Here is a 23926-nt window from a genome sequence, read left to right as displayed (position 1 = left end):
TTTTTTTAAAAGACATTATCTTACAGCACTACACACTGAAATGTCTACAGATGAAATGATATGACGTCTTGCTTCAAAATAATATTGAAGGGGAGAAAGTGAGTCAAGTAGAAATGAAACAAAATTGTTCATGAGTTTATCATTGTTGAAGCTGGGTGATGGGTATAAGGAGGTTCATTATATTATTCTATCTACTTTTGTATATGTTTGAAATTTTCCACAATAATACAAGTAAAAAGAAAATAAGGCCTCCAGGCTTTGGTCTGAGCAATTAGATGAAGGTGGTACCATTTGCTGAGATGGGAAAAAGCAGGTTGTTTTTGGTTTGGGGCTTTTTGGGGTGGAGGTAATTAACCAAGGGTTCTACTTTAAACTTACTGAGTTTGAAATATCTCTCAGACCTCTACATAACTGACTAACCTTATCAGGAACCAGCCCTTCCAAAACGTGGTATGTGAGCTGACAAAAGTCTTCTTTTGGAAAATAGGGTTTCATTATAAGCAGAGAAGACATCCAAAGAGCAAAAGGACCAAGACTACTGAGCCACAATCCACAATGTAAATTTTTCCAGTGACTCGATGATCTCTTGAGGCTGGGCCTGCTCCTGTGATGCTCCATAACTCTAAAGGCACCATCTTTAACAATGCACTTAACACTCTGCATTATAATTATGCTTGTGTTTCTATTTCCCCTATTAGACCGTGAGCTCCTTAAGGACTAGGGCTATGTTTTATTCCTTTTATAGCCCCAGCACCTGGCAGAGTATCTAACACAATACTAGACATGTAAATAAACATTTATTGAAGAACTGAATGAATGGACCTCACAGCCTTTCCAACTGATTTCCCTTCCTACCTAAGTACCTCTAAATGCCTTCCTCCCAGGAAACTGTCCTACCTTTGACTCTTAGCCAGTTGTGACCCCCTAATGTTTGGTCACATTAACATTCTTGCCTCCTGTATATTCCATCTAAGGTCCCTTTTCCACTGATTATACTCTATCAATATCTAGTTACAGAGAACAAAATCAAACCCTTGTCTTTTTTTAAGACACTGATCTAGAAAGAATAGGTTGGCCTTTTTTCTGTCTCATTTCAGAATTTAACTGAAATGATGGAGAAACAGTTGAATTTAAGTTTCAAAAGGTAAATGGCAGTGTTTTCTCTGGTGCTAAGATTCTCTGGAATAGACTATTTCAGCTATTTGGGTATTTTGTGTGGGTATCACAACAATGAGTGATGACTATTTCCTCAATTCTCCCAAGGAAAATAGCTAGTACCATCCTAGGTACACAGAAATGAAGTCAATTCATTATGTACAGTGAGTGAATGCCTTAGGACATTATGGCTTCTCTCCCAGAACCCTGACTGAGAAAGATGCTCTAAAATATATATCACAAAGAAGAAAAATTATTTATTGGCATAAGGCATGATGCAGAGTTAAGTACAAACCTTCTTTCAGCACTTAAATATTGTTTATGAGACTTGCATTTTTTTTTGGCTGAGGAAGATTTGCTCTGAGCTAACATCTGTTGCCAATCTTCCTCTTTTTTTGCTTGAGGAAGATTAGCCCGAGCTAACATCTGTACCAATCTTCCTCTATCTTGCATATAGGTTGCCGCTACAGCGTGGCCGCTGACGACTGGTGTAGTCCCGCACCTGGGATCTGAACCCATGAACCTGGGCCACTGAAGTGGAGCGCACTGAACTCAACCATTATGCCACAGGGCTGGCCCTGAGACTTGCATTTTAAAAAAATGAGTCCTCTCACATCTAAGACTTTAGGCTTGCTGTTCAATTTACTTTGTGAAAAATGTAGTATTAGTAGAGAAACATTAGGCCAGGCACACTGATTCTGGTTGTCAGAGTGCTATGTCTGAGTACCAGCATATACAGCAAGAACTTTGTCTTCCTTCATCTCCATCTGATTCTCACAAGAGCTTTCTGGCATGCCTCAATATACAAGTCTCTCCTTTTGAGGTTGCATATTGACACTTGAGATTTGGGTACCAGAGCTAGTTCCAGGTAGTCCATGAACCCTCCTGTTGAAACAATGATCACAGGAGGCCCAAATGCCAGCACTGGGAACGACTCTACAGAAAACCTGGACTAGGTAGGCCGCTTCCCTACATACAGTACCATACCTCTAGGAACTTTAACTAAAGTCAAGAACAACTAGCTCAACATACTGATGACATAACTCACATTCTTGGAATAATCTTGAAATAACATAGATCTATTGACCCAGTATTGTAATTCTAAGCAATAAAGTTAAGCCTAAACTCTCATGTTTAGAGGTCATACTTTAATATTTAGATATATAACATTAAATATATATATAATATTTAGATATATAATAGATATATAAAACTGTTCTGCACAAAAATTAGATACTAAAAAAGTCATAAGGTAGAGATGGAAGTTTAGTAATTTCTGCCTTCAAAATATTCTAGGTTGAGGCCTTCTCTCTTTCATGCTTAATAGCAATGAACTTTGGAGGCTCAACTCAGTGCATCTGCTAAGAAACCTTAGCTGCTTTTTGAGAAAATCAGGAGGTGCTCCTATAGCCCATACTTTTTACAACCCATTGTAACTCAGTTCTTCACTCATCACCTTTACTATCAAAAAGCCTGGCATTTAGAGCATAAAAATTTCCTGTCATTCACATTATAGAACAGCTGCCCCCTAAGAACTTCTTAGCAATCATTAAAGTATTTGCCAGATAGGAGAGAGCTAACAGCTCATCAACTTTGTCCTACAACTGAGCTGGATCAATAGATAGCAAAATAACTACACTGGTAGGTCTCAAAGTGTGGTCCCTGAACCACAGCTGCATCAGCATCACTTGGTATCTTGTTAGAAATGCATATTCTCAGGCCCTATCCTAGAATTAGAAATTATGAGAATGTGGCTCAGCAATCTGTGTTTTAACAAACCCTCCAAGTGACTATGATGCCTGCTAAGTTTGGGTAGAACTGATCTAAACCATATCAAAGAAGTCCCTCTACAGTATAGATTTCACAGATCTTTAACTTTTGTTTATTTGTCATTGAGGACTAACTAGTTTTTTTTAAACTGCTAATGGGAAGCATCAATTATATTAGGTAATAGTCAATGAAGTTCCATGTGACAAATTTCTCACAAACTTGAAGGCTAAGAAAAATGTGTGCTTTTCTTTTTCTTTCTTTTCTTTTTTTTGGCTGAGGAACATCTGCCCTAAGCTAACATCTGTCACTAATCTTCCTCTATTTTGTATGTGAGCTGCCAGCACAGCACGGCCACTGATGAGTGGTGTAGGTCCACACCCAGGAACTGAATCTGGACTGCCAAAGTGGAGCGTGCCGAACTTAACCACTAGGCCACCAAGGCTGGCCCAAAAATGTGCTTTTCTTAATGAATAATATGCTTTCCCGACCCCCATCCTGCCACAACTAACAAATGAGTTTTATATTTCTGTTTCTGAAGGCAGTTAAGAAGCTCAAAATTAAGTTCTGTTTTCAGTTACAATAACCTGACTCAATCAGAATTTTAGAGGGAAGATCTAACTTCTTTTTTCCCTGCTCCCCTATTTGACGTTTGTAGCTTAACAATTATTTTTATAATAAAAAAATACTCATTGTGAAGAACTTGAAATATATAAAAAAGCAGATACTACCCATAATCCCATCATACCCAGAGATAATAGCATTTTTAGGCTTATTCAGGAACTTTTAAAAAGTCATGCTTATATACTGATTTCTTATAAATGTATACCTAAACATCTGTTCTCAGGCTACTTATTCTGTCTTATGAATCTGTCTCTTCTTATGCAATGAACTACACCATCTTCATTACTAAAGCTTTACCATTTGGTTTGGTATGACTGGATGAAGTCCACTCTCATCTATTTCTTTTATCAGAGACATTTTAGTCATTCTCACCAATATATTTTTCAAGATAAACTTTTAAATAATTTTTCCAAGTTATAAAAAATTTGATTGGAATTTCATTATCTATGCATTAATTGAAAGGAACTGACATTTTTCATTGTCTTCCCATTTAACACATGGTACTTCTCCCTTATCCTAGTTTTCCTTGACTTTTTCTTGTTATATTTTTGTAATTTTTTTCATGCAGTCTTGTATGTTTCTTGTTAATGTTACTTTAGACAGTTTATTCACCTTATATACTTTTTATTACTGTGAAAGGGACTTTTTTCAATTATATTTTTAAACTAGTCTTGGTTGATAGTTAGCATACTGCTAGGTTAAGCAGTTAACTTGCTGAAGAAAATAAACACTTGTGGGTATGTACCATTTTGCAGGTATAACAAACAGATATGGGACTACCCTAAGAGCCTCTGAAAGATTGCTTCTCTGCTCCCCAGTGAATTATCTATACATTTTCTTAACTTGTTTATATCCTCATAGAAACAGGAACAATGAATAAACAAATAAGCCTTGTTACAACAATGATAGAAGAATAAAGGGCAAATATGAGATACAGGAATGAAACCAAAAAGGACATACCTATAGGAATCAGGCCCTTCAAAATGAGGGCTTATTGTTACTTTCAAAAATGTAAAAATGCCAAATGAGCATTCAATTTAAGAACCAAAGATGATTAACTAATAGAATAATGTGACTTCAGGATTGTCTTCTTAGGCAAACTGCTGGAAGAAATGCAGATTGGTACATCCCTTCATTAAGAGTAATCTGACAATATCTACCAAATTACAGGTACACATATCCTCTGATGCATCAATCCAACTTCTGGAAATCTGTCCCACAAATTCACCTGCCTGTATATGAAATATTGTACGTGCAAGGTTATCCATTGCAACGCAGTATTGTTTACAATAGCAAAAGATGACAAATGACCCAAATGCCCATTTTATATGATAAGAACTTGTACAATAACTACGTACAAACACACAAAGCTGCTGTTAAAAAATGAGAGAGCTCTATGCAAAGTGAAATAAATCAGAGGGAGAAGGTCAAATACCGTATGATCTCACTCATTAAGTAGTAGATAATAACAACAAACAAACACATAGAGACAGAGATGGGATTGGTAGTTACCAGAGGGGAAGGGGGTAGGGAGGAGGGTGAAAGGGATAATTAAGCACATGTGTGTGGTGATGGATTGTAATTAGTATTTGGGTGGTGAACATGAGAACATGATGTAAATCCATGCAGAAATAGAAGAATAATGATGTACACCTAAAATTTATACAATGTTATAAACCAATGTTACCACAATAAACCAAAAAAAAAAAAAGAAAGATCTCTATAATATATTGTTGAGTTAAAAAAAACATACATAGGTTGCCTTTTCTCTAAGAAAGGAGAGAAATAGGGAAATATATTCCCTCTGCATAATGCTGGAAACAAATGACAATGGCACTCCTAGGAGTAGAGGGGTGAGGTTGGTAGGGAGAAGGGTGAGAGAAGGCTTCTCTTTTTATACCTTTTTCTATTGTTGGATTTTTGAACCACGCAAATGCATTACGTAGTCAAAAACCAAAAAATTAAAAATTTTAAAAGACTATTTTATGTGCCATATTCTTCACTGAGTCAGTAGTTTCTTCTTAACACTACTTTTCTTCTTAAGAGTACTGTTATACCAGAAATAGGCCACAAGGTCAAAGATAAGGGAAAAATACTCTTGTTGATATAAGAAACACCTAACTTCACTGTATAATTTCACTCACATGTGGAATATAAACTAACACACAGACAGAGAGAATAGTTTGGTGGTTACCAGGGGGAAGGGAGTTGGGGGATGGGCACAAGGGGTGAAGGGGCGCATTTATATGGTGATTGACAAACAATAATGTACAATTGGAATCTCACAATGTTATAAACTATTATGACATCAATAAAAAAAATTAAATATAAAAACAACAACAACAACAAAAAACAACCTGGGGATCCAAAAAAAAGAAACACCTAATTGCAATTAACATTAATGAGTACTTTTGGGCCGGCCCCGTGGCTTAGCAGTTAAGTGCTCGCGTTCCGCTGCTGGCGGCCCGGGTTCGGATCCCGGGCGAGCACCGACGCACCGCTTCTCCGGCCATGCTGAGGCCGCGTCCCACATACAGCAACTAGAATAGATGTGCAACTACAACATACAACTATCTACTGGGGCTTTGGGGGAAAAATAAATAAATAAAATCTTTAAAAAAAAAAAAAAAAATGAGTACTTTTTTGTGTGTGTGTGAGGAAGATTAGCCCTGAGCTAACATCTGTTGCCAATCCTCCTCTTTTTCCTGAGGAAGATTGGCCCTGGGCTAACATCCATGCCCACCTTCCCCTACTTTATATGCGGGATGCCTGCCACAGCATGGCTTGATAAGCGGTGCGTAGGTCCATGCCCAGGATCTGAACCTGCGAACCCAGGGCCGCCGAAGCAGAGCGCATGGACTTAACCACTATGCCACTGGGCTGGCCCACATTAATGAGTACTTTTTTTTTTTTTTTTGAGAGGAAGATCAGTCCTGAGCTAACATCTGTGCTAATCCTCCTCTTTTTGCTGAGGAAGACCAGCTCTGAGCTAACATCTATTGCCAATCCTCCTCCTTTTTTTTTTCCCCAAAGCCCCAGTAGATAGTTGTATGTCATAGTTGCACATCCTTCTAGTTGCTGTATGTGGGACGCGGCCTCAGCATGGCCGGAGAAGCCGTGTGTTGGTGTGCGCCCGGGGTCCGAACCAGGGCCGCCAGTAGCAGAGCATGCGCACTTAACCGCTAAGCCACGGAGCCGGCCCTAATGAGTACTTTTAAAAAAGAAAATAAAAAACAATTTGGCTAAATGAGACAATGGCAATCTATGGTCTTTGGACCAAACCCAGCCCCAGACAGTTTATGTACAGCCTGTGAGCTAAGAATGGTTTTTCAGTTTAAAGGGTTGTAAAGAAAAAATAAAGTATATGTGACAGAAACCTTACGTGGCCCACAAAGTCTCAAATGTTTACTATTTGGTCCTTCACAGAAAACATTTGCTCACCCCTGGTCTGAATAATGGCATCTTTTATACGTTCCTGGTGAAGCAGCGGAAGTATAAACTAGTTACCTTATATGTGCAGATGGTCAGTTTCCTCTTCCTGGTTTCCGTGTTTCTCTGCAGTAATGTATTGCACATCTGGAAAACCTGCTGCATGACAGCATCTTGTCTCAGGTCATCACGCCCCTTCAGAATAATCAAACCACGAGTAACTAAGCACAGGTCATTTTCTTCATTATAAAGTCATACAAAGAGTCATCTGAGAACAGGGAAAGGGTTCTCAGAAATCAATCTGAGCATCTGTGCTCCTAAGAGTCTCTTAAATAATTAAGAGCCAATGCTATTCTTTCATCTAGAATAAGCTATAACACTGGGTAGGCAGAACAATTCAGAAAAGAGAAGTCTCTCCTAGCTGCGTTTGTAATTGGACTAATTGGAACTCCTCCACCTGGGGGCACACTGCAAAATACCTGGGTGGAGCAGCACTGCTCTCTCTCCACCACAACCCGGCAAGACCCAAAGAGCTTTCGAGCAGAGTAAGGGGGGAACACTCGTCCCTTTCTGGTCCATTTAACAGCACTTAGCACAGTGTCAGACTCAGGATACTGGAGCAAGGGCCTTCCATTTGAACTATTCAAGAAAATAGGCAACGACCACCAAAATATGTTTTCCGTAACAAGCAAGCCGATTGTTAACATCATCATGTCGGTACATGTTAAAAGTATTCTTTTATTTCATTCAATTGTTGTAATAATGATGGTTTTTCAGAGACACAAAAAAATGGGGAAAAGCATTCTGCTTCTAGAAAATAATTACTTCTATTCTATAAGTTTTCCTCAATTGTAATTATTCAGAATAAAAATAAAGACCCAAATAAAGCAGGAAGAAAATACCAACTATAGTTTTTCTTTGACTTTTTTTCATTAACCTGCTAAGAACCCCACCAGAGAAGTCTCACCTTGACAAGCTGTCTCCTTTCCTTGCCATCAGAGCCCAAACAATCTATTATTTTTGGTAAATTTAAACCTCCTGCTAAACGAAACTCTGCTTTAAATGACTGTATAGTCACCAGATTTTCATATTCTCCTGTGGGGTCCACCTAATAAAAAGTATTAATATGATAATAGGTCAGATACACTTTTGTATTTAAATAAAAATGAATCGTAAATGACAATTTTAATATTAAACAGAATGAATGACAATGTGCTGTTGGTTAAGAAGTGGAGCTATAACTTTACTTTCTGTTTAAATGAAAGAAGATTTGATATTGGAAAGGTTTAAAAAAGTGACATAAACACAATGTGCCTCCCTAAATGTCTCTCTAAAGATTTTTACTTATTTATTTATTTACCCCCCCCCAAAGCCACAGTAGATAGTTGTATGTCATAGCTGCACATCCTTCTAGTTGCTGTATGTGGGGCGTGGCCTCAGCATGGCCGGAGAAGCGGTGCGTCGGTGCGCACCCGGGATCCGAACCCGGGCCGCCAGCAACAGAGCATGTGCAGTTAACCACTAAGCCACAGGGTCGGCCCCCTAAATGTCTCTTAATAAAAGCAGGGCATACAAAGTTAGAATAGTATCACTGAAAAACTACTGAAAAAACCAGGATTCAGGTTTTACCATGGAATAATAAACTCTGCACAAAAACATGGTAAGGTAAATTTTAGAAAAGTGTGGAGAGTTTTATATTTTGTAACTGCTATATCTGGCATTTTTATGAAATAGTCAGCTAAGTAACTTTGCTGGTATAGCTGGAAAGATGTAAGTTAATCCACATGAGGCAACTACATTTCAAATCAAATAACTAGAGATACTAAGCACTAAACTGCAAATTCAAAGAGATTTACAGTGTAGTTAAAATGATCCTTTTCTAAACTATAACGTTCATTATTATTACAAATATCCCTGCCCAAATGGTACTTCTAGCAATAAAAGATCATTACGACATAGCTAAAAGTATCATGCATATATTACAGTCAATTTAATACTGTAATACATCACAGTCAATACATTCTAAGGCATATAGAATTTTAAATTTTATTTATTTATTTTTTTCCCCCAAAGCCCCAGTAGATAGTTGTATGTCATAGACACACATCCTTCTAGTTGCTGTATGTGGGACGCGGCCTCAGCATGGCCGGAGAAGCGGTGCGTCGGTGTGCGCCCGGGATCCGAACCCGGGCCGCCAGCAGCGGAGCGCATGCACTTAACCGCTAAGCCATGGGGCCGGCCCCATATAGAATTTTAAAAACCAATATAAAACAATTAGGAACTTTCTTGCCAAGTTAAAAATTAATCTTGGCATAAGCACTTGGAATCCCTCCTTCTTCTGGCCAATGAAGATAACAGTCTATAGACCCTCTTTTTTTTTTTTTCAATTGAAGTATAACTGACATACAATATCCTATTAGTTTTAAGTGTATATCACAGTGAATTGATACTTATAAACATTACAAAATGGTCACCACAAGAAGTCTAGTTACCATCTGTCACCATACAAAGTTATTACAATATTATTGTCTATATTCCCTATGCTGTACATTACACCCCTATGATTTATTAGTTTTATAACTGGAAGTTTGTATCTCTTAATTCCCTTCACCCATTTTGTCTGCCCCCCAACATCACCCCACCTCTGGTGACCACCAGTTTGTTTCCTAGTCCTTCTTCATAAGAAAGATGGGAGGTGTAAAATTGAAGGGAAGAGAAAAGAAAACAGGAGAGGACTTTAAGGATTTTAAGGCCTGGGCAAAGGGGCTCTAATAAAGAAAAAACCTATAGGCTGCAACAAATGAAATTGCCAATATTTAACCAATTTTGACCTATAAAAAAGGCTATTTCAAATGGTTTAACCTAAGAAAGAGGAATTTAGTTTAATAAAAAAATCAAAACAGTTAATGGCAAATTACCTTAATTTCCATAGTAGGGACAACAACATCTTCTAAATTCTGAAGTTTAGTAATTGGCTGGTCTGCTGGAATATTTATGCCTTCTGTATTTAAAAAAGAGGTTTTAGTGACAACTGCAAACTGAGGAACAGCACTGAGGGTAAAGCAGGAGAATTCAGCAGATGCCATCGACCCCAACCTGTGGCCAATCTGGTTTAGGCCCTAATTTAGAAATGAAGACTCAAGAGCTTGGGGCACAAGGTAGCTCAGGGTCAGAGCATAGCAATGGTTAACATCGCTTACAAATCAATTTGCAGGTTACCTGGCACTGGTAATTAGACCAGATTCCACCTAAGGGGCCAGGTTGAGCATCTTAAGATAATTACACAACAGTTTGCATAGCACATAGATATTACTATTAAATGTGACTAAAGGATGTCACAATATTTTTTGTTTGCTTAGAGGAACACTATGAGAAGTCTCATTCTTATTTTAAAGTAATACTTTAAAAGTGAAGACACAATTCTGATTATTAAAGTATGGGGAGAGAGATACTCATAAGTGTATGCGCATAACCAACTATTACAGCAGCTTATAATGATCTGAACAGACACAACAAGAAGAGTGATGGATTACATGCGAGGCATTCTAACACTTACAGAGGAAATGATAAGGCCTTTTCATTTTTAAGTCCTAGGGCACAGTGAGTAACGAGTATCATTTTAAAACACCTTCAACCCTGAAAACTCTCAGTTATTCAGTTATTTTAACGAACCTGCCTCTGTGAAATTCTCTGCAACAAGTATTTGCAAGCAAAAGATTACCCGGAGAAATCAAATAATTAATTCAGTGCAGTCACCTATTATCAGTTCCACTAAAAGATATTAAGCGAAAAAATGACTGGAGTGTGGTGAGGCTATTAGATAAAAATTAAGTTTTGGATCATGTGTGAATTGTAACCATCAGGACCTTCATATTTATAATTACACTATTTGTGATTTTAAACAGATTTACATATTAGGCTCTATAACTAATATACCCCTGCAGAGAAGAAAATAGCAAGAAAGCAACACTCATTCTTTCAAACACATACTTCTCTGATTCCTCCACTGAGTGGCATCTAAGTTTGCTAATATAATATAAGCATCACAAAGTGCCTCAACACTTCTGACCATCTGAGGTCTTCTACTTCTGACAGAACGTATTATTTTGTTTGCAGCCTCAGTTCGATCCTATTAACAAGAAACAAACAAAAAATATCACATAAGGAAATACGCAACACAAACTTTTCAGTTATAAAAACAAAAGGAAAAAAATTTATGCACATATCTAGACAATGCAAGGACTATAATCTCTCAGATACAAACAAAAAACAGTCACCTTATGAATGAAATACATCAAAGGTGTAATAATCTCAAGAGAAATGACTTGGGTGCCTTTTGAAATCTACTTTTATCTTTGCTCACTGCTGTGAGGAAGAAAGTGAAATATCATTGGTACCTCTGATGCTTTAAGAAATATTCAAGAATTTGAAACCAATTTTAGGTGGCATCATAACAAAGGATTTACAAACTGAATACCATCAAGACACATTCTTAGAACTCCTGAGACTTAAGAAAAGAATATTCTGGGAAAAAATAAATATCACAATTCAAAAAGGTATGTATGTTTGATCCAAATACCTCATCAAGCTGAGAGCTTTGTTTAGGTGCATTTTTAGTTATTCTACTTCTTCTTGCTACCTCTGGTTTTGTCAAAAATTCATCTTTGTTTGCATTTGCTAATGCCAGTATAATAAACAAAGTATGATGGGGGTGATCCATTGAAATCCTAGAGATGAGCTGTCAGAAAATTAAGAACTATTAGTTTTATGCAAACAAAAACCTTGAAAATCCACAATCTTTTTCAGTTTGCTTAACATTAAGATACGTGTTACTGCTGCATGATTTCACTCATAAGTGGAAGATAACTAACACACGGACAGAGAGAACTGTTTGGTGGTTACCAGGGGTAAGGGAGTTGGGGGGTGGGCACGAGGGGGGAGGGATGCATGTATATGGTGACTGACAAACAATAATGTACAACTAAAGTTTAACAATGTTTTAAACTAGTATGATCAATAAAATTCACGGTAAAACAAACAAACAAAAAGTTACGTGTTACTGTACTAGACACTGCAGTGGGTGGAGTGTGTCTATGTGTGTGAGACACAGAGGGACAGGAGGAATAAGAGAGTGAGAGGAGACAAAAGGAAATCTTTATTCCTGCCCTTATATAGCACAATAAATATCACTGACTAAAATTTTGTCTTTCCATTTCCTGGAGCGGAACAATAGTATATACTTTATATAGTATATAATAATGTAAAAGACAAGTACTAGTTGTGTTTTGATTTTCACGTTTACTTACATTATTGAGGACTTCATGAAATCCTAAGCCTCCCACCATCTTGGTCCCCATTCTAGCAGCCAGTTGGTACATAAGAGGCAAAAATTTATATGATGGAATCTTCATTCCATCTCTCTACCATTAAAAAAAAATACAAAATTAAGAAACAGTGCATTTCAAATAGTCTTACATCTAAGCAAATAAATTATTGTAAGATAATGCTCCTCTACTAGCACAACAACCTAATGGTTATTAAAACTTCATTAACTACATTTTTTTCCTATTAATTTATCTTACCTGAAAGTCTTTCTATTAAGTATTCTAGATTGATTCATCAGTAAGTCATAGTATTTGATCTTAAATTAAATCGTATTCAGAACTGAAATATTTGGAACACCTGCTTATATTCCAGTGAATCTAAGGAGGACAAATGTGGATCTGAGACTATTAACGATCTCGACTCCTGAGAAGTCAGTGTGTTATAAAATGGAATAACTATTTTTCCCTGTATGCTAAAAGTAACAGGATTTAATGTGCACTAGTAGCAGAGACTGGTTGTATCTACTATGAGCCTTATAATTCTTTTCATTCAAAAGAACCATTTTACTTTTAAGCTTTAAACTGATAGACAATATATATCTTGTAAACATAACTTTAATATTAGGTGTCATCAATAAAACCTACGATTTTTAAATTAATACTTATGAAATACAGTAGTCCCCCCTTATCTGAATTTCGCTTTCTGTGGTTTCAGTTAGCCACAGTCAACTAAGTTTGAAAAATATTAAATGGAAAATTCAAGAAATAAACAATTCCTAAGTTTTGAATTGCATGCCGTTCTGAGTAGAGTGATGAAATCTTGCACTGACCCACTCCATCCTGCCTGGGATGGGAATCATTTCTTTATCCAGCATATCCAGGCTGTATCGCATCCTGCCCCTTAGTCACTTAGTAGCCCTCTCGGTTACCAGATTGACTGTCACGGTATTGCAGTGCTTGTGTTCAAAGAACCCTTATTTTACTTAATAATGGCCCCAAAACGCAAGAGTAGTGATGCTGGCAATCGGATATGCCAGAAAGAAGTTATTGTTGTTAATCTCTTACTGTGCCTAATTTACAAATTAAACTTGATCAAAGGTATGTATGTATAGGAAAAAACATAGTATATACAGGATTCAGTACTATTGTGGTTTCAGGCATCCACTGGGGGTCTTGGAACGTATTCCCCGTGGATAAGCGGGGAGTATAGTATTGCTGCCTTAACGTTTTCTTAAAAAAATTTTTTTCCATTTACAAAAGCAATTCACTATAAAAATCCAAGAAAAGCATAAAGCAGGGGGAAAAAACCTGCCTGTGATCATATCTCTTTAACTGCTTTCCAAATCCCCTAATCTAGTATTCTGGGTACTTTCTTGGGCTAACTGCAACGATAAAGGAAAAGACCGATCTAAATTCTCTCATCTCCACATAAACCTGCATCATTAGAGCTAATCAAGTACCTATGCGTAACTGAACCAAGTAGTAGGGGTACAAAGAAGTATATAACATCCATGACACTGAGGGGTTTACGTCTAAGCTTTTAAAGCATAGGCTAGAATACTGGGTTGAAAAAGACTTGCCTTCATCATGCCATTGACTTCAGATACTCCAGAATTTTCAAGCCACAGGGAACAAAGACGGAATATCCACATATCATGCCCTTCTCCACTTAATAAGCAATTGATGTAATTTTCAACTGCTTTACATAAGAAACGTTTACGATCCTCCTTCAGCGCATGGAGTGCACATTCATCCAGCTCCAGCTCTCGCTGAACCTTTACTGTGTATCTTGCATTGGATAATTAAAGTAAAACACAAAAACCATCAAATTTTTTAGAACTACAAAATCATACATGATATACAACATCTATGAAAAATCAGGTGTCCATCCCAGGAGAAAAAGCAAAATTCCAAGGATTATAAAGGGAACAAACTTGGAATAAAGGGTTTAATTACATCAAATAGGTAACTCTTCTGTATTTAATATCAATACCTATCTCTTTTCAACTATGATACCAACAAACAAACCAAAAAGGGCAAGACAAAAAGCTAGCACCCATATACTCTACAATGAGTTCATGCTCTGGTTCCGTATATCTGTATATACATAGTCACTGTGTATCTGTATATCTTGCCACTTACCACTTATAGACACTAAGGGTTACCTGTTCATCTGAATTTTATGTTCCCTAAGAAGCCCCACTTCCTCTTTGGCCCTTTTCAGGAGAGCTTGCTTATTTTCAAATTCTGATGATTTCATGTAGTTTTCGATTCTCTGGTATTGAGTATCTGAGAACCGTGCTAATGAGAGAAAGGCCTTCATTTTTCCATTTCTGAGTTCATCGTTGCTTTCTCCATCACAATTTCCAGCAACTTCCACTGCCTTCAAGAAAACACAATCCATTTATATTGTATTTACAGATACTAAATGCATCTAAAGAATCACTCAGATCAAAGAAATATCCACACTGAAGTTTAACTTATATATATATGTGCAGGCTAAATTATATGTGAGGGCTAAATTATAAGTACAGTATTTTCTTGACTTTTCAAAACAACTTTGACAGTGCAGAAATAACCCAAACAGCTAATATTTGTAAAGAACTGTGCAAAATCAAAGGACTCTATAAAATTTAAAGACAATCATATTATGCTTTTCATGTCACACTTATTTAGTGAGGTAGCTATTTCCAAAATCAGTTAAACTTCAGGAATAAGAGGGAGAAACAGGAAGGTCGAAAGGGGCTGGAAGACGGAAATCTTAGCCCTGCTTATAGGGTGCTGGGGCTACAAACGAATTGTAAAGGCTGACTTGCATATTCCTTAATCAGTTATTTTTGTAGATAAACAAATGGAGAAATTATCAGAAAAAACTTGTTGAAAGAGTAGCTGGTGGTAAGGGGTAGAGAGAAGACATATTTGGGCTTACTTTCAAAATATGCTCCTTCTTGTGTAACATTCTGTTTCATTCTGCCCTGAAGATTATACAGAGCTACAACAGTAACAATATACGGAAAAGTGAAATCATAGTTTTTTTTGTTTTGTTTTGTGAGGAAGATCGGCCCTGAGCTAACATCCACTGCTAATCCTCCTCTTTTTTGCTGAGGAAGACTGGCCCTGGGCTAACATCCATGCCCATCATTCTCTACTTTATACGAGACGCCGCCACAGCATAGCTTGCCAAGCGGTGCATCGGTCCGTGCCCGGGATCCGAACTGGCGAACCCTGGGCCGCCGCAGCGGAGCATGTGCACTTAACCCCTTGCGCCACCGTGCCGGCCCCGAAATCATACTTTTATTTGCTTTTGAAATACATTTGGCCTTGATAAAAAGATCAAATATATTCATGCTCAACAACTCTCTCAAAGGTTGCTAGAAAATCTTACCTTTTCCAGATAGGTCTGCATGATGACTGCTGGATTTTCTAAGCAAGTTTCTGCTAACCAGTTGCCACAAACCCTCAGACATTCTGTGTATATAAGTTTTAAGTTGGGATCATTCTGTATACAGAAAGCAAAATGTTAAAAGGTAATTCGTGACGATAGAAAAATGTCTTCCATGTGGAGGACAAAAGCAGGTTAAAAATGTTTTTCCTCATCTGCTTTCACCACACAACTACTTCAAGAATTCCAAGTATGTAAGTTTATGGAATAATTATCCTCTCTTATTATTATTACTCCTTTGAAACAACTCACAATTACTGAGTACTTATATATGCCAGGCACTTCCTGATGGCTTTATGTATATTAACTTGTTTAATCCTCACAAGGACTCTGCAAAATGAGTACTGTTATTACCCTTAATTTGCAGAGTAGAAAATTAAAACTGAGGTACAAGAGGGTAGGTAACTCTAGCCAGCCTTACTCCAGGGCCCATATCGTTAAGCAGTATTTACATATCATATCATAGCGACTTCCAGTGCTTTGACATAATGATGAATTCTCTAATAATGGAGGATGTCACACAAGTGCCCAATACCAAGAGTACTGTACACTGATATTCACTAAGTGGGTGTATGTCAGAAGGACATCATTATGGCCACACCTTTAAATATTCAGACAAATTAAATAAATCTACCAAAAGATAGACTGATTGAATTGTTGTAAATACGAAAAATGAATACTTTCCAAACATCTTTTACAAATATTAATTTTCCAGACTCCCTTTTACAATTTCTTGTTCATGGATCAGTAATTTCAAGACTTTAATAAAACTGCAGATTTATTATTTATAACAGTAAAATACTAATTCAACCAATAAAAAAAAAAAGTGAACCTCTGTACAACTGGCATCCAACTTCTTGATCATTTGCTTGAGAATACTCAGGGCAAGGCTCTGCTCCTTTTTTGCCCAGAATACTTGTGCTTCCTCCAGCTGCCACTCAGAGACTCCACAACTAGCTGAATTATACTGTTTAATTTGAAATATTGCCCTTTCAGGGAGCTGAAATGAAAATGACATATGAGAATGAATACTTCTACTATTATTACTACTACCACTAATAATAATAATGAAAGCAGTAACTACCATTAATTGAAGACTTGATTATTTGTCAGGACTGTCTTAAGTACATCTCTACCTGCCTTCCTAGCCCCCACGTCTGACTGTTTTTCATATCTATATATGTATATACACGATTCAGTACTATTATGGTTTCAGGCATCCACTGGGAGTCTTGGAACGTATATTTATAATACACACACACACACACACACACACAGTGTATAAAATCATTGAATTGTTATCAATATAGTCAGTTATCTTCTCATTTTATAACCAGGAAATTGAGGTTTAGAGAGGGTAAGTACTTTGTCCAAGGCTAAACTCAGGTGTAATTCCAAAATGAGAAATCTTAAACAATTATGCATAATATTTTAATAGTGATCTCTATCTCTCAATGACATTTCTTTTTCACTCATGCTTTCTATTTTCTGGGTAATAAAAGGAAAAGTCAAGAGGTGAGACGACACAGTTTTAAATCCTATTACCTGAGTGTTCTTGAAAGTTCGGGCTAGTGTGGAGAGTTCTACAAGGTGCTTGGTGAGAATGTCCTTAAAACATTCTCTTTGGGAGCTCTCCATTTCCTTTTCCATCAAGATCTCCAAAATGACTGTGCGTAGAGCCATGATAGGCTCCTGAAAACTAAAATCACTGTCTTTGAGAAGCTGGGAGTGTTTTCGCCACTTAATGTAGACTTCAGAGGGCTGCCTATCTGTGACTGATCTGAAAGCAAAATCATAGAATTCATGTAAGTAGGAAAAAAAAAAAATTGGTATCCTGCAGGTTCTAAACTTAAGATATAATACAGTCACGTGTCACTGAACAATAGGAATGTGTTCTGAGAAATGCATCGTTAGGCGATTTTGTCATTGTGCGAACGTCATAGAGTATACTACACAAATCTAGGTGGTATAGCCTACTACACACCTAGGCTATATGGTCTTAATCTTATGGGACCACCATCGTATATGCACTCTGTTTTGACTGAAACATCATTACAGTGCGTGACTGTAGAAAGGAGTTTTTGCAGTAACAAGACTAGAACTTCTCAATAATCTGAAATAAGGTCCAAAGTTTAGAAAACTACAAAATGGTCAGACCTCTGAGGGTCAGCAGAGAGGCCACAGATGATAAACATTTTTTTTTTTAGGCTTCATAATAAACATTTTTTAAGATTTTCTTAAAAATATTCTTTGACCTCACAAAAAGCAGCACTTTTAAATATATATTTTTTTGAAATGGGAACACAGTCATCAGGCCTGTCATACAGAATGCCTACACCTCCAGTCCTGCTTCAATGCTCCATGTGGTAAAAGAGGACATGTCAGTAAGGACATGAAGTAAACTCATTAATTGCTGACTGTGCCCCCCAGGCACAGGAGATGACTCTGTATGATTGATTGCAGGTCAAGGAAATCACAACCCAGTGAAGGAAATGTTGGCATCTGTCAAAGGTTTCATTTACCAATGGTATTTATTCAAGGAAGAGAAAATGCATATTGTACAGTTAGTTTATAAGAAGAGAATGCTTCCCAGATGTTCAAACTAAGCAATACTGTCCAATCCTTCAGGACTACTGTATTGAGAGAAATCAGGGCAAGGCAGGGAGACTAAGAAGATAACAAGGCGATGACTAGGAAACGAAAGCTTGTTTAGTTGCTTGATAAAGAAGGAAACAATAATACAAATTCATAGGAACCAAAACTTTAATTTCTCCCAAAATGATCCTAGAGCGGCTTTTTTTTTTGGTGAGGAAGATCAGCCCTGAGCTAACATCTGTTGCCAATCCTCCTCTTTTTGCTGAGGAACATTGGCTCTGGGCTAACATCCGTGCCCATCTTCCTCTATTTTATATGTGGGAGGCCTGCCACAGCATAGCTTGATAAACAGTGTGTCCGTGCCCGGGATCCGAACCCACCCCAGGCCATCAAAGCAGAGAGTGCGAACTTAACCACTAAGCCACCGAGCCGGCCCCTCTAGAGCAGCTTTTTAATCTTAGGAACCCCTTTACACACTTAAAAATTATTGAGACCCCCAAAGAGCTTTCATTTGGATTATATCTATTGATATTTACTATATTAGAAACCAAAACTGAGAAAAATCTAAATTGTATTAATTTATTTAAAAAGAACAATAAATCTACTATACATCAAAAATAACACTTTTATGAAAAATAACTGTACTTCTCAAAACAAAATTTAGTGAGAAAAATGGCACTGTATTGCATTTCTGCAAATCTCTTTGGTGTCTGGCATTAATTGAAACAGTTGAATTCTCATCATTGCTTCTGCATTTGGTTTGTTGTGATATGATGTTCTAGTTGAAGTACATAAGGAAAATCTACCCTCATACAGATATGCAGGTGGGAAAGGGAGGAGTATATTAATGGTCTTTTCAGATAATTGTGGATATTTTTCTCTGATACCTCACCAAAACTTCACTGTACCTCATGAGAGAATGAGACCAAAAAAAAAGGAATATCTTGCTGTAAGTATAAAGATAGTTTTGATTTCATGGACCCTCTGAATGGATCTTGGGGACCCCTAGGAACCTCCATACCACACTTTGAGAACTGCTGTCCTAGAACATAAGCATTTGTTCACCAGCTCATCAAACTTTCCCTCTGCCTTTCTTCCTTATAATCCCTACCAGAGGAAGAGCCAGTATTACTCTTGAGGAGTTTCTTAAGGAATTCTATCCTCTCTTTAATTGAAGATATCTTTCACTCAGATGAAAAGTTCCTGGATTTCTGGCGTAAGAACTCCCAATGTTGGGGCCTGGCCAGTGGCACAGAGGTTAAGTGTGTGCACTCCGCTTTGGCGGCCTGGGGTTCGCAGGTTCGGATCCCGGGCACGCACCAACACACTGCTTGTCAAGCCATGCTGTGGCGGCGTCCCGTATAAAGTAGAGGAAGATGGGCACGGATGTTAGCCCAGGGCCAATCTTCCTCGGCAAAAAGAGGAGAATTGACATCGGATGTTAGCTCAGGGCTGATCTTCCTCACAAAAAAAAAAAAAAAAAAAGAACTACCAATGTACTTTTCAATGAAAGCAGAAAGCAGTTTTGTTCCTTTATTCTTTAGTTAAGAGCCACATCAATGGCTTTGTCTTCTGCTATATGCAATTTTGAAAAAACTCTTTTTATTTTCTGACTCTAAAATTTCCTTCTCCTTTTGACTTACAAAGCATATTCCAAGTTTATTTTAGCATAAAGATACGGTGATCTTAGAAATTTATACTCTCTTTCCTTCCTCTTATAATAACAACATTGACTCAGAATGGCAGGGCCAAAAGGGGCCCAGAGACCATCAAATGTAAATCCCCCATTTAGAAATGAGGAAAGTGAGGCCCAAAGAGTCTAGTGACTTTCTCAGGGTCATAAAGTTTGAATTTACATCCACAGCATCCTGAAGAAGTCTTTAATCTCATTTTCCAGTATTTCTAGATCACTTTCTTCTCACCATTATAAGAGGCCATCTCCCCTAAACACCTACTTCAAATTCATTGATGGTCACTGAATAAAGACCACTGAATGTTGACTAAGAATCAGTCACCAGGAAAAAGCAGCAGGGATATAACAATAAACAAGAGGATGGGCCCTACTTTTAGGGAGCTTCTAGTAGAGCATGGCAGAGTATACATAAAATGACACTAACGCCAACACAGTGCTAAAACAGAATGGAGTATAATGTGCTATGACGAAAAACATGAGGAAACAATTTTATCTGGGGTAGAACAGGGAAAAAGCTATAAAGAGGAAAGCACAATAAAGCTAAATTTTAAAAACTTGAATTTTTACAATGACTATTTTTGAAAATTTTTATTTTAATATGAGCACAGTTCACTAGGCTAATGAACTTACACTATCATAAAAGGAAACAAACAAACCTACTGCTGGTCTCTATTTTCATTTTTTAAAGTCACTGCTGGTAACAGAAAAGCTGCTCTTGAGGATTACAAAGTCACATGAATCATACCTTGAGAAAAGCTCCCCAATGTTTTCCAGCTCTCCGATGGCCTGCAGTCTGCCCAGTGTGGGGTAGAGTGAATACACGGACTCAAGGCTACCCTTACACAACTCTTCCACTTCCTTCACTCTAGTGGCAGAAAAGACGAGACACTGTGAAAACTAAGAAGAGGTTTTCAGGAAGATAAACGTTCAAATTTGTTGTTAAAGAGTTCTCATCACAGGCTTTGGTGTTGATCTATTAACACTAATATTCACACGCACCAGCATATGAAGTAGAAACAAAATAAGTCTTGGAATCATACAGACCTAGAGCTAAATCCCAGTCCTGCCACTTATGGCTGTATAACTTTGGGCACAGTACTGGATTCCTCTGAACCTACGTTTTTTCACTTCCAGAATGATTTTGAAGACTAGAGAATACATATGGAAAGAGCCTAACAAAGTGGCTAGCACATAATAAGCACTTAAATGGTGGCAAATATTATTTCACTAATAAAATACAGGATTTAATAGGTTACTAACTACTGTTAAGTAAAAAACAACGTTACATTTGTTTAGCCTGTTATAGTTAAGTACTTTTCTTGTGCATTATCTCATTTGTGCCTCAGGACGAGCCTGTAAGGATTGACTATTAGTCACCACTTTATAAAAAGAACACTAATGCTAAGCGAGGTGAATGCCATACAACTACTAGAGGAGACAAGATTAAAACTCTTCAGGATACTCATCCAGGAAGAGAAGAGATGAGTGGGAATCAACAAGACTTTCTTGAGGGTTCAGCGTACAGAACAGATCTGGGGTCCCAAAGGGAATTTGTTTTTTTAAAGAAAATATATTTGAACCACATAAACAAAGAAAAAGGTATTACATAGGAAAAAATAATAGTAACAATTTATGTAAGTACCTAACATATGAGCATGCTCCTACAACTAAAAGAAAAACTAAAAAGGTAACATTAGTACTATATATAGATATTTGACAAATGTGCATTAAAAAATTCTCTAATATAAAACATTTAAAACATGAAGAATACTTTTTAAAGATCGGCACACACACAATTCTTATAAAAACATCCTTGCAGAAGATCAAACTCACTAAACTCATAAACTCATGAAACCATAAACTCATCTGAGCACACATTTCTCAGATGTGCAAAAGCTATGAAATTGCTAATCACTGGATATTGCCTCCCCTTTGCATTGTTTGAGTTTCAACACTCACTGGTATGAATTATTTCTTACACAGGGGATTTTTTTTGAGAGGAGGGCAGGAATGACAAGGAAACAACCTGATCAGAGCCACCAAGCCCTTATCCCTTCACCAGTGCAAATCCTTATGTTGAAATTATTTGTCAAGTTTTCAGAAAAGAAGCCATGACATTAAATGTTAAATTACAATATTTCTTTCTTTTCATAATACCTGGCATATTTGAGACTTTCATAAAATGTGGAGAATTCTCTGTCTCTTAGAGACTGCAGAGCATTGTACAATGATTCGTGGTAACTGGTTCCTTCTACTCCTTTGCTGTGAGATAATTGAAAAAATGAAAGAAAAAATATACTTAAAAACAAAGAATCCTAAGATATGCATACACAAATAATTTCACCAAAAGACAAAACTTTAACACTAAAATTAAGATTTCTGCATTTAAAAAAATGCATTTCTAGAAACTTTGGTAAAAAAAAAAAAAATCCAAAGAATTTTGTAGGTCATTTAAATTCTTCAGGCAGAAGAAAGTAAATTTCTCAGATATTTTGCCTAGTTCTAAATGTGCTGTATTCTCATTTATGTATTCAGTGAACACCTACTATGTGCCAGGCACTAGGCACCAGGTTCTAGATGCAGGGGATCCATTAGCGGACAAGTCAGATCAGGTCCCTGTTCTCATGGAGTTTATGTTCTGGTTTGGAGAAGAGTGACAATAAATGATAAAAATATCAGATAGTGACAAGGGACAGGCAGAGAATTAAAATAGGGTAACAAAATAGAATGACTGGGTGGCTACTTTAGAATGGGTGGTCAGGAAAGGTGTCTCTGGAGATATGACATTATTATTATTTTGTGTGTGAGGAAGATCAGCCCTGAGCTAACATCCATGCTAATCCTCCTTTTTTTTGCTGAGGAAGACCAGCTCTGAGCTAACATCTATTGCCAATCCTCCTCCTTTTTTTCCCCCAAAGCCCCAGTAGATAGTTGTATGTCATAGTTGCACATCCTTCTAGTTACTGTATGTGGGACGCAGCCTCAGCGTGGCCGGAGAAGCGGTGCCTCAGTGCGCGCCCGGGATCTGAACCCAGGCCGCTAATAGCGGAGTGCGCACACTTAACCGCTAAGCCACGGGGCCGGCCCAGATATGACATTATTAAACTAGAGTCTGAATGACAAGAAGCCACACACATGGTAACAGGGGAAAAAAGAAGATACATTTAAGGCCTTTAGGTAGGAACAGCTTGGCCTGATGGAAAAACAAGCAGAAAGCCTATGTGGCTGAAATATAGTAGACAAAGGGAAGAATAGTATAAGATGATTTATAGAGGCAAGCAGAAACAAGCTCACAGAGTAAAATGTTGTAAAAATATAAAAGTATACCTCTAATTCCATAGCAATCTAGTAGTTTGAAATTTGAAAGACAGTCCAAATAATGAAAACTCTTTTCTATGAAAATGATTAAACATACAATTAACATGATTTAATTTTTTGGTGTTTATATCAAAAAAGACTTTTTTACATAAATATAAAATCTTTCATTAGATTAGGTGTTTAGCTTTTCATGCGGAAAATATGGTGACCTTACACATAGGGTATCAACGTTACCTTCCTATGCTACCGATTTAGCAGTATTTTTTAATTAAAAAAAGTATTTCATAAATAAAGATAAGTCTTTTGTGTACCATCCAGCCACTAAAGTTGCTATCTGACTAACTAAAATGTTTGCAGCAGGGAGTGGGAAGGAACATGCCTATATTTTTCTTTGGATTTATAAATAATAAGCGAGAAGATTCTCATGAAAAAATACTTTTTATATTTCTATTTTCAAATATATCTTAAGTGGGGGTGGAGTTGCCCTAATGGAAGAAGAGAGTGAAATTCAAACCTAGGTACATTAACTGCTTCTTGCTATCTTATTGAAGCATTTAGGCATATCTATAGCTTGCAGCA

At 37.2% G+C, this 23926-nt stretch overlaps 1 protein-coding gene across 3 annotated transcripts in view; it reads right to left on the bottom strand.

The window, feature by feature from the left end:
• The window catches only part of ATM (ATM serine/threonine kinase), a 126101-nt gene that overhangs the window by 18764 nt on the left and 83411 nt on the right, over positions 1–23926 (bottom strand). Inside the window, exons 45-57 of one of the 3 annotated variants that reach the window (XM_014785193.2) lie at positions 22187–22291; positions 20775–20894; positions 17287–17521; positions 16574–16741; positions 15685–15798; positions 14465–14682; positions 13880–14087; positions 12282–12395; positions 11555–11713; positions 10966–11104; positions 9894–9976; positions 7943–8083; positions 7054–7170 (exon numbers count right to left, since the gene is read on the bottom strand). In XM_014785193.2, coding sequence (XP_014640679.1) covers positions 7054–7170; positions 7943–8083; positions 9894–9976; positions 10966–11104; positions 11555–11713; positions 12282–12395; positions 13880–14087; positions 14465–14682; positions 15685–15798; positions 16574–16741; positions 17287–17521; positions 20775–20894; positions 22187–22291 — 1921 coding nt within the window. Of the gene's footprint in view, positions 1–7053; positions 7171–7942; positions 8084–9893; positions 9977–10965; positions 11105–11554; positions 11714–12281; positions 12396–12907; positions 14088–14464; positions 14683–15684; positions 15799–16573; positions 16742–17286; positions 17522–20774; positions 20895–22186; positions 22292–23926 lie in introns of those variants that run through there. The other 2 variants (XM_087433661.1, XM_087433660.1) reach the window with 2 other exon arrangements.

Source organism: Ceratotherium simum, chromosome 7, assembly GCF_057802395.1.
Source record: "Ceratotherium simum simum isolate JZ-2026a chromosome 7, ASM5780239v1, whole genome shotgun sequence".
NCBI lineage: Eukaryota > Metazoa > Chordata > Mammalia > Perissodactyla > Rhinocerotidae > Ceratotherium > Ceratotherium simum.
The sequence above is the reverse complement of the archived record's forward strand: the minus strand, read 5'-3'. Positions and strand labels throughout refer to the sequence as shown.